The sequence below is a fragment of the Panicum virgatum genome, chromosome 3N (genome assembly GCF_016808335.1).
Source record: "Panicum virgatum strain AP13 chromosome 3N, P.virgatum_v5, whole genome shotgun sequence".
Classification (NCBI taxonomy): Eukaryota; Viridiplantae; Streptophyta; class Magnoliopsida; order Poales; family Poaceae; genus Panicum; species Panicum virgatum.
In genome coordinates this window covers 23,351,502-23,363,340 of record NC_053147.1, presented here as the reverse complement: position 1 = coordinate 23,363,340, position 11,839 = coordinate 23,351,502, and the positions used below count along the sequence as shown (strand labels likewise).

At 47.0% G+C, this 11,839-nt stretch overlaps 1 protein-coding gene across 4 annotated transcripts; it reads right to left on the bottom strand.

Annotated features, from left to right (window-relative positions):
• Positions 1–102: 102 nt before the first annotated feature.
• On the bottom strand, positions 103–5,463 carry LOC120665202 (dual specificity tyrosine-phosphorylation-regulated kinase mbk-1-like). Of its 4 annotated transcripts, XM_039944675.1 has the most exons (9): positions 5,100–5,459; positions 4,330–4,923; positions 3,607–3,904; positions 3,416–3,518; positions 3,239–3,334; positions 2,907–3,014; positions 2,082–2,360; positions 1,347–1,490; positions 103–667 (listed from the first exon to the last, which is right to left on the bottom strand). In XM_039944675.1, exons 1-9 carry the CDS (start codon positions 5,323–5,325, stop codon positions 491–493), a joined length of 2,025 nt encoding a protein of 674 aa, XP_039800609.1. In that variant the 5' UTR covers positions 5,326–5,459; the 3' UTR covers positions 103–490. The 4 variants fall into 4 exon arrangements, with proteins under 4 accessions (XP_039800609.1, XP_039800608.1, XP_039800612.1 ...); XM_039944674.1 differs by having other exon boundaries at positions 3,239–3,518; positions 5,100–5,460; XM_039944678.1 differs by lacking the exon at positions 3,239–3,334.
• Between the last annotated feature and the right edge of the window lie 6,376 nt (positions 5,464–11,839).

Here is an 11,839-nt window from a genome sequence, read left to right as displayed (position 1 = left end):
TTTGTCACCAAACGAATGGGGAACATCGACATTTGAAACTTAAACACAAGAGTTTGGTTGATTATTTCCTGAATTGGATTAAATAAATCATAGGTCAAGAACTACAAAATTCGCTTAACTCAAGAACACATAAATTACATCAGAGTAATGTCATAGGAATTTCAAGAAATACAGAAACATAACAATTTAATTAGCTATAGTTGGATCAGTTACATCGTAGTACATGGCAACTGTACATATACAACAGGTACTTTTCTCATATTTACATGCACGAACTAGCGTGTATCCAAGATCAATTCACGTTGCAAAACAGTATTTCATTGCCAAGGATTGACCTGGAAAAAAAATCCCAGAAAGCCAAATCCTGCTCCAAAAGGAAGCGTGTTGTTTCACGAGCCAATTAACTTCAGAAACTGATCCTACTCGTGAGGAAAAAGGAGTGACTTCAGACACTGTCCCTATTTGTGAGGAAAGAGCTTGATTGGCAAGCTCAGGTATATACTACTGAAAGCCATCGGTGTTGCAATGCTTCAATGGCTGTTGGTCTTTTTCTGGGATTTATTTGCAGCAGGTACGACAGAAAATCAACAAACTTCTTGTCGGTGCATTGCAAGTGGCGCCGCAAAGATGATTTCTCTGGGATCAAATATTCCAACTGACCTGTCTCCTGATTTTTAACAGGAAATGGAATAAGAAAAATAAGTACTCTGCTGAATGAAAATTGTGCAAAGAACAAACAACTAAACTTCTTATGCCAAAGATCTTCATAGTGACAGTAAACATATGTTGCCTTTTAGGATAAGTGTAGGGTTAAACTGTTGGGTTCTTCTGCACCTCAAAAACATGCGCAGGGATGGTGTACAACTAACCAGGATACTAATACATACTGACAAGAGAGTAAGGGACCCAGATCGAAGGAAACAGCAACCTATTTGATTATGTTTTAACCATTGAACCTGTGCTTGCAGACTAGATTATTAGCGATGGAGCAGAATTGAGAAGACCACTCTCATGGCTGTTGGTAATGTTACTTGGAACAACGTTAGTAGTTTTCTCAGGCACAGGTATTTGAGCTATCAGCTTTTACTTCTACACTACTCTAGGTTTTGTATATGGCAAAAGAAAATTTAGAAAAGGTGCTGCAGCATAAACAAGCCTCTATGACAAACTAAATGTACGGCTGCTGGTATTTACCATGCCACGCATGTGGGACAGAGGTCCTTAATACTAAACAAAGTCTAGGATTTTCAGGTCATATTGCAAAAAAAAAAATGACATGTACAACATCAAAGATTTGTTTTGAACTATATTGCACATTTAAACTTTGCATATAACCCACTAATTACCTCATTTTTATGGAAAAGGTCATACTCATCTGTGAAGTACTTCTGTGTCTCCTGTCCCAACGCAAGCATTTCCATGTCAATTGGACCAATTGTCCCGATCATACGAGCAAGAATGATTGGTACTGATTCATTAGGAAAGAGCACCTGTAACATGTTGAAAGAGTTGCAATCAGATATGATTTCTTTCAAAAATCAGGAGAACATGGTCTCTCCTACTATTTGAATAGATATGTTATCAAGATAATGATTCCCCATTATATGCATTTTTAAACTGCAAGTATTTTTCAGATGTTTAATCATACACTTTTGGAACCCCAGGTTAGAGTCTTTTTTTTTCAACTTAAATGGCGACTATTTCTTCTTAATGCAATGCCACTAAGGTTCTAACAACATGTTAAGCACATATGCCATTAACATAACACAATGACAAAAGTTATTTACCACTAAATGCCAACACAATGACAAATTAGGTTGTGCTGAGTGCTGACAGCTATTTACCACAGTAGGGGCTTCTCCTACTGCCATCGCTTAAAAAATGCTGACAGTTGCAAGAAGCAAGATAAGCTTAAAAGACAAGTAACGATTTAACTGTTAACACAACCTTATTTGTTATGTCAACTAAATTTTTAAGAATCATTTGAATTTCCTTTCACTGCATACAATATTTCAACCTGTTTGAGAGTTCAATATAACACCAAACAAAATACAGAATAGGAAGTCAAGATGAAAACTTACTTCACCAGTGTATAGTTCAGCCAAGATGCAGCCAAGAGACCAAATGTCTATTTTTTGATCATATGGCAAACCCAGGATGACCTCAGGAGATCGGTAAGAACGTGATTGAATGTACAAGTTTAAGTTGTCTGACATGAAGCAGCTGCTTCCAAGATCAATAACCTTGATTTCACATTTGCTGTAGCTCTTCAGAAGGATATTCTCTGGTTTCAGGTCACAGTGAACAATGTTTAAATGATGCAAGTACACCAAAGCCTCCAAGCATTGTCGAGCTATAGCCTGAAAGCAAGACAAAAGGCCATATTTTAGTCGACCCTTTTTGTTTCCAACTAAAAAATATTTAATAATGCTTAGAATATCTATTCCAACAATTTAAAAACATATTCAGATATAGTTGGTCAACAAAGACCAGAAAAAACTTTGTTCTACAGAAGTACTCCCTCTGTTACAAAATGTAGATTTTAGTTTTGCCCTAAGTCAAACTTCTCTAGCTTTAACCAAGTTTATAGAAAAAGAAACCAACATCTACAACATCAGATCAGTTTCACTAAATCCACCATAAAGTATGCTTTGGTAGTACATTTATTTGATATTGTAGATGTTCATATGTTTTTTTCTATAAACTTGGTCAAAGTTAGAGAAGTTTGACTTTTGATAAAACTAAAACCACTCACATTTTGGAATGGAGGGAGTAGGGTATTACATGGTTAGCTATAAATGCCTTTTCTGATTACTTGAATTTTAACGATCGGAGTTCATAGAATTATTAACTGATCCATATGACAGTTGTGTGGAATTATTTGATCACAAAACATTTACACATACCTGTATTCTGGGCAATGAAAAGTATACCTCATCACCAGACTCCTGGTTATATTTCTGAAACTCATACAGATTTGCGCGTAGTAATTCAGTGACAATGAAGAGATGCTCCTGTCGAATTGTATTACCATCAGCATTTTGCAAGTTAAAAAATGAGTTTTGGTAACATCAAAAAGGGAAAATATTGAAGAATACGTCACAAACAGGAAAAGAACTTGCATTATTAATGAATCTTCTGATTCTGAATGAATCCACCTTAAAAGCAATATGACTGCACGATGAATTCAATGTAAAACATAGCAAAAGGCTTAGTTCACTGAATTTGTGCATCACACCTGAAAGTAGAAGTAATCATAGAGACGAAGTATGTGATGTTCATCATCTGGGTCATACTTATTGACAAACTTAAGGAGCTTTATCTCATCCAAGCTCTGGTCAAAGAAATCCTTATCATTTTTTATTATTTTAAGACATACATCAACTCCAGTTTGAAGATCGTGTGCACGTACAACCTTGCTGAATGCAGCAGAACCAAGATACTCAGTGACACGATATCTTCCGGCTATAACTGAATCCGTGACAATAGGGAATTCTTTGTTTTCCTCAAAGCCAGTCCTGCAGTGGACACCTATAGCATGAGCATACAATAACCCTATAACTATTTGGCCGCAGAAGAAAATAAGAAAGGTATTTGATGGTGAACCTGTTCTTCCGGTGGAAAATTTTCAAGTCATATACCTCATACTCCTGATGAAACTTAGAGAGTGCAGGATCAACTTTTGGATCTTCCTGGATTTTGGGAATAGTAGAGTTTTGAACATTTGTATCTGCTGTCACGAAATCTTCCACCCCATAAACATCTAAAGGGTCACTGCTCTCAGGAAAAGGATGTATGCTGTAGCTATCTTTTAGAAATTCTTCGGCATCAGCAATTTCCTCATTTGTTACCATGCGAACATCTAGTTTTTCATTGCCTCTGAAGTCATGTTCAAGCCCAGTATCTGCAAAAGATAATTACAGTTAAAATAAAATCATTTGTCAAGCAAAAAAAATCCTTGGGGTTGGATAAATGAACGATGAATTTCACAGTTACAAAGGCATGCAAATCTGGAATAAGAAGCAAAAGTACATCATGACATGTAGAACTACATTCAAGCTAGCTTTGTTGCGATCATATCCACTGGTGTGGAATTTGAGGAGTGATTCTAAATTCAATGCACCATCATGAACCCTTGATGCCAAACAAATTTTGATTTGCATGAAGCAGAATGGCAGCCAGGAATTAGTGAAAAATCCAATTCTTAAGAGAAAAGGTGATCCAATTACAAAGTCATGAAGTGAGTTCCTTCTAAATTTGCTTGAATAGTATTTTTGCGAAATGCAAGAAATGAAACTTAACAAAAGGCAAGAGGTCAGAACAACTTACTCTCAAGAGCATCTGCATCAGCCAAGTACGGAGTAAGCATCTGAAGCTCCTTCTCCAGAGCACTAAGATCCAACCCATCGCCCTCTGCTTTCTTGAAATCCACTAAGCAATCGCAAGCATCATCAACTGCATTCAGCCTGAACCGGAATGCTTCTGCCACACACTCATCAAGCAGTTCCGTATGGTCGTCCATGATCTGATACCTCCCATAAACAGCAGAGCAAGAATCTCTCACCAACTCCTCATCATTCTTCTTTTCCGCGTAGCAGCAGGCACAGGGCGGTGACAAGCACGGGTTCACCTCTGCACCCCCATCGGAATCCGCAATGCGGTCTCTGTGTACGTGCCTGTTGCCGCAGACATCACTAAGCTCCTGCATCTCACTCCGCTGCAAGCTGACGTCAGGACCAACAATGAACTTGTCCTCCCCTTCGCTGCCTTCGCTCTCCGGCTTGCCGTGGAAGAGGTGGTTGTCGTAGAGCCAGTTGTCACCGAAGAAGGGATCGGTGGTGTCGTACTCGCGCGCCGTGCCGAACTCGGACGCCTCGGACGGAGCGCGCGGCGGCGACCATAGCCCACACGGGTTCAGTGTTTCTGACCCACACGGGGAGCAGCAAACTCAGCAAAACCGACCAGAATTAGGATCAGAAGTAAACAAACTTAGAGCAAGCAGCATCCGTCATCCGATCACACGTGCGATGGAGATTGGGGGCAGTGTCACATTGGGGGGGGGGGGGGGGGGGGGATTCACTGTCGCAAGCATGCGGTACCTGAGGGCGTGGAGCGCATGCTGACGAAGGTATCGGAGGAGGAGCTGGAGCACGGGCTGGCGATCGCGCCGCCGCCGCACGAGACCCGCAGCCGCAGCGGCGGGAGCTGGGGTCCATCGAATCCGGAGGCGAACTCAGCGGCCCCGAAGGCAGAGGAGGCTGCGCGCGCGAAGCTCTGCTCCCCGCGGAAGCCCGCCACAGCCCCCTTCGCGGCAGGCGCCGACATGGCCGGGACTGGGTGCGTGCCCACGCGCGCCCCGGGTCAAGCTCGCGGCCGCTCAGCCCGCACCGCCGCTGCCATTTGAAGCGAAGCGAGGGCGAAGCAAGCGGGCGGGCGCAGCGAGCAAGCGACAATGAGGGAGTGTCGGTAGGCTTACTGTAGAAAGACAGCCGTGTAGTTATCCGCAACTACGTGCAAATGAGCTTAGCAGCCGGACCCTGCTGTCCGGACTTCACCTCACCAGACCAACGGCTCCGGACCCACCCCTGCTCGGGAAAGGGTCCGGTGTCGCCACGTGTCCCCCGAGAAGAGATGCTCACCACCAGCGGCCGGAGGCACGGACCTCCCCTGGTGGCTCCGGGACCTCCACGTGTCACTCAGACTGAAGCGTCCCCTCATACGAGAGAACTTAAATGTAATACAAAGCACTAGTCCCAGGAGGCTAATGCCACATTTATTACATCAGATGGTTCAAAACCGTATAAACCTTGGAGGGCACTCGATACAGATGATAATAATAATTAACCAGGCTACGACATAACACCAGACCGCGAACCACATAGGGTCTACTACGAGCTCAGAGTACTGCGACAGCGGAGGCATCTCGACAGGGCCGGTTCCACAGGCAAGGTTGGGTGTAGAACGATAACCCTACTCGGCGTCGTCTGGTACGAAGTCCGGGTCTTCTTCTGTAAAAAGTAAGAGTGGGGTGAGTACAAACGTACTCAGCAAGTCCAACCACACCCACGGAGGGGGGTTATAACAGAATAATATGCATAGGTAAATCAAGGATAAGGTTACGGTTTAATTTGCAGAAAAACGACATTTTATGCAGGGGTTTATTTTACGAAAAACCTTTTAGAAATCAGTTTTTGCAGTAACACAAAGTTCAGGTTTTAAAACTGCTACCGGACTCCCCGTCCGTCGTAGCACACGGCACAACTACCGGATCCAATTCCAAAACAACTCACACCAGCCCATCCCAAAGAAACACTAGTTATGTGACCACACCGTAACTCGCCCAATACCGTGGGCACGGACTATTCGAATAGATTCTTAACTCTGCAGAGGTGTGCAACTTTACCCACAAGTAGGATACCACAACTCGAACACCGTCGTGTCGGTGTAGATCCCAACATAGCCATTACCCACCATAGCTAAGCCTGACTAGCCATCACGGGATGCACCAAGGGGTCATTGACCGTTCACTTAGGTATAACCGGGCATAAGTCACTCGAGGCTTATCCCTTTTCCTTAGTTACCCGTTGCTCTCAGCTCTCCTGATGGCTATCACACCAACTAGTGGGATTTATGCTACGCCGTTGCCCATACAACGGTCGAGTGGTTTGCACGAAAGTGGAGTTAGGTGAGATGACACACCAACTCGGTCCTTAGACACGACAAGATGGATATCTCCCTTCTTTGCCCTGCCACACAGGCATAGGCCCACCAATCGGCAAATCACACAGAAATGCCGTCCATCTCGCCCATACTCATCTTTTGGAAATCCACATTTTATCCCTTCCCACACGCACACATTTTCTTTATCAAATAAATCATATTACGAGTAAAGTCCTAAGCATTCTAATGTCGATTAACGTCCAAGCAAAAGCAGGCATTAATCTAGGTGGTCAAGGAATGGTCATCACAAATCAAGGGGTGGCTATCCAACCGTGTTTTTCATGCAAGCAAAACATATGCAATTTTATAAAACGGGCCATTGGGTTGTGTTTTATAAAAACTAGGACAGAAACATGCATCAAAGGATGGGATTGAACTTGCCGTCTTCAAAGCCTTCGGGGAAGTCTCGTCCTTCGGGCTCGGGGTCGTGGAATTGGTCCTCGTTCTCCTGCTCACAGCACGGCTCGTTGACGGGTTCTCCTTCGTTCACTCCGTGGTCTACAGCGCACACAAACAAGCACACAATCAAAACAAAGATTTGTCGTCGAGCTCGAAACGGGAACACATGAAATATAGAGCATAGATTGTTATTTTTTTTGAATGGTTTCTGAATGGTATGGCCAAAATTGAGTTAGGAGAGGCGGGGTAAAATTTTAGGTTAAGCCGGGGTCGTTAGGCACATAAAATGATAGGTCAGGGGAGCGTTTAGGCCCTAAACAGGGGTCCAGGGACCTAATTGTAATTAAGATTAAGTAGGCAGGGCTTGGTTTATATTTTAGAAGTTTCTTGGGTTAATCTAAAGGAGTCAGGGGTTTATTTATAACTAAGTTTATATGGTGAGGGTTTGTTTTGAGAATATGGCAGAAGAGGGGGTTCTAATTGCAAAAATATCAAGAGGTGGAAGGGTTCTTAAGGAAATAGGAGAAAGGGAGGGGGTTCTGGGCGAAATCGCCCTTCTTCTTCCCCCTTCTCGCGTCCCGAACAGGGGAGGGTGGAGGCGGCGCTTGGCGCCGGCGATTCGGCGGCTCTGAGCCTCGCCGGCGGCCCGGGGTAGAGGGGAAAGGAGGTGGGGGCCCTGCGGGGTCGATCCCCGGCCTCACCTTGTGCCGGGGTGGGGCGTGGCGGTCCGGCCACAGAGGCCAGCAGCGGCGGGGGTGAGTGAGCGGCGGCGGCGGTGCAGGGTTGCGGGGAGGGGCGTGGGGTGGCGGCGCGGTTCGAGGTGGCGGTGTGGTGCTCGGGGGCTCGGCGGCCTCTTTTATAGGCGGCCAAGGCGGTGGCGGGGGCTGGGCGGCGTTAATGGCGTGGGGGCGGCGGGGCGACGCGACGGCACGGCGCGGGAGCACTGGTGGGGCGTCAATGGTGTGCGAAAACCGAGCGGCGAGGCGACGTGACACCACGGGCAGGCGGCGACCGCCGCAGGCGGCGCTGTGCCACGGTCGACGCCGCTGTGCCGCGTCAACGGCGGTCGGCCGTGGCGTGACGCGCGCGGGCCGGGGTGAAGCACGGTGCGCAGGCGAGCGGGGCTGGGTAGGGTGGTGCTGCGCGCGACGGGCTGCGCACGGGCCGGACGGCGGGGCGCTGCGCGCGCAGGTGCGGCCAGGCGGCCGTGGCGCGGCGGCGCGGCGCTCGGGCTGAGGCGCCGAGCAGCTGCTGCGGCCGAGCGCGTGTGCGCGCGCGAGGGGGGGGGAGGCAGCAGCAGCGCGCACGCCGGGAGGAGGACCGGGCCGGCCAGGCGCGCTGCGTGACCGGAATGGGGTCCAAGGGCGGCTCGTCCGGGGAGACGTGCTCGATTGGGCACGGTCGGGCGGAGCAGAGGGCGAGGGGAAGGGCGCGGGCCAGGCGCGCGCGGCAGAGAAGAAAGGAAGGAGAGAGAGGGAGAGGGAAGGAGAGAGAAAAGAAAAGAAAAGAGAAAGAAAATGGGAAAAAGAAAAAGAAAAAGAAAAGCAGGGGAGAGAGAAGGGAAAAAGGGGAGAGGGCGGGAGGGATCCGCGCCGGGATCACGGCGCTGATCGCGGAGCCGGTCGGCCACGCTCGGTGTCCGGGCGCGCGAGAGCGCGACGCGCAGGTCGAGGGGAAACAGGGTGCTGGATACGGGTGTCGGGTCTTTGGGGAATCGGGAGATCCGGTGGAACAGGGAGGATTCCGGAAAACTGGGGTTAGGGTTTCAAGGAGGGATCTTGAGCTCAACGACGAAGCAAAATTTTAGCGCACGATTTATTTTAGGTAATTTTCGGGATGTTACAAACCTACCCCACTTAAAATGAATCTCGTCCTTGAGATTCGACTGGTTCCTAAACAGGTGGGGAAATTCCTTCTTCAGAGCATCTTCGCGTTCCCATGTAGCTTCTTTTACTCCGTGTCTGCTCCACTGAACTCTGCAAATTCGTACTTCGGAGTTTCTGGTCCTCCTGGCGACGGTGTCTAGAATCTTGACCGGTATTTCCTGATATCGCAGGTCTGGCTGCAGATCTATCGTTTCTACTGGCACATGCTCTGCCTCGGGTACCCTCAAACGCCTTCTTAATTGCGAGACATGAAACACTAGGTGTATATCCGACATTTCTTCTGGTAGCTCCAAACGGTATGCTACTGCTCCAATTTTCTTCAGAACTCGGTATGGTCCAATATACCGAGGGGCCAATTTCCCTTGTACCTGAAATCTTCGGGTCCCTCGAATGGGTGATACCTTGAGATACGCGAAATCTCCTGGGTTGAAACTTATTTCCCGTCTTTTCTTGTCCGCATAGCTCTTTTGTCGGGACTGGGCTGCTTTTAGCTTTTCTCGAATCTCGGCGACTCTTTCCTCTGCTTCCTTTATGAGTGCGGGGCCGACTAGGGCACGTTCTCCAACTTCTGACCACATCAGAGGGGTTCTGCATTTTCTTCCGTAGAGAGCTTCAAACGGTGACATGCCCAAGCTTGCTTGGTACCCGTTGTTGTATGAGAACTCGGCATACGGTAAGCTTTGTTCCCAATCTTTGCCATAAGTGAGAACACACGCTCTCAGCATATCTTCCATAATCTGATTCACCCTTTCCGTCTGACCATCCGTCTGCGGATGATAAGCGGAACTAAAGTCTAGCTTGGTGCCCATGGCTTTATGCAAACTCTTCCAAAATCTTGAGGTGAACTGGGTCCCTCTATCTGAAACGATTCGGCTGGGCACACCATGCAATTTCACTATGTTCTCTATATAGAGCTTAGCTAGCTTCTCCCCGTCATAGTTGGTCCGTACGGGTATGAAGTGAGCTGATTTAGTAAGGCGATCCACTATTACCCATATGGAGTCATGTCCTTTCTGGGTTCTGGGCAAGCCCACTACAAAATCCATTCCTACTTCATCCCATTTCCAAACCGGAATGGGTAGGGGTTGCAACAATCCTGCCGGCTTCTGGTGTTCAGCTTTAATTCTTTGGCAAGTATCGCAGTGGGCGACGAATCGTGCAATATCTGCCTTCATCCCATTCCACCAATATTTCTGTTTTAAGTCCATATACATTTTGGTGGATCCTGGGTGGATGGAGTAGGCTGAGCTGTGGGCTTCATCCATGATTATCTGCTTGAAATCTCCTTTCTGGGGCACACAAATTCTGTCTTTATACCACAACGTTCCCTTATTATCAACTCGAAAGTCTGGGGCCTTATTTTCTCCGGTTTGCCTCCGGATTTCCATCAGTCCCTTGTCCGATTTTTGGGCTTTCCTGATTCTTTCTTCTAGAGTGGATTGAACGTTCAGCACTTGGCTGGAACCTCGAGGGACAATGTGCACATTTAATCGCGCCATTTCCTCTCGTAAATGGTCATTCTTGGGCCCGTAGGATTTCCGACTTAGGGCATCGGCTACTACATTGGCTTTACCTGGGTGATAATGAATTTCCAAATTATAATCTTTGACTAATTCCAGCCATCTTCTCTGCCTCAGGTTTAGGTCTGGTTAGGTGAAGATATACTTCAGACTTTTATGATCGGTAAAGATTTCGCACTTATTTCCAATCAAATAGTGCCTCCAGATTTTAAGTGCGTGCACTACGGCTGCAAGCTCCAGATCATGAGTCGGGTAATTTTGCTCATGAGTCCTGAGCTGACGGGAAGCATATGCAACGACTTTCCCATCTTGCATCAGCACACAACCCAATCCTTGTCGGGACGCATCACAATAGATGACAAAATCCCGATGAATATCCGGCAGGGTTAGCACTGGGGCTGTCGTCAATCTTCGCTTCAACTCCTGGAAACTTCTTTCACACGACTCCGTCCAGGTGAATTTCTTCTCTTTCTTGAGCAGCTCTGTCATGGGCCGGGCTATCTTAGAGAATCCCTCAATAAATCTCCGATAGTACCCAGCTAATCCGAGGAAACTCCTGATCTCACTGACATTGGTTGGTTGCTGCCAGTTGGATACTGCTTCGACCTTCTCGGGATCTACTGCCACTCCTTCAGCGGTCAAAATATGACCAAGGAAGGCTACTTTCTCCAGCCAGAACTCGCACTTGCTGAATTTGGCGTATAACCTATGCATTCTCAGCTTCTCTAGAACTACCCTCAGGTGTTGCTCGTGCTCCTGAATACTCTTTGAGTAAATAAGTATGTCGTCAATGAAGACTACGACAAACTTATCTAGCTCGTCCATAAACACTTTGTTCATGAGGTTCATGAAATAGGCCGGTGCATTTGTCAGTCCGAAAGACATCACTGTGAACTCAAACTGTCCGTATCGGGTGACAAAGGCTGTCTTCGGTATGTCGCTTTCCCTAATCTTGAGCTGAAAATATCCGGACCTTAGGTCAATCTTGGAAAAGTACTTGGCTCCTTTTAACTAATCAAAGAGATCATCGATCCTGGGAAGGGGGTACTTATTTTTGATAGTGACTTCGTTTAGTGCCCGGTAGTCTACACACAACCTCATACTTCCGTCCTTCTTCTTGACGAATAGAACCGGGGCTCCCCAAGGAGACGAACTTGGCCTGATGAAGCCAATCCGTTGTAACTCCTCTAGTTGTTCCTTTAACTCTGCCAACTCAGAGGCTGCCATTCTATAGGGTCTTTTGGCTATGGGGGCGGTTCCAGGAACAAGATCAATGATAAATTCTATGTCCCTATCTGGTGGCATACCGGGAAG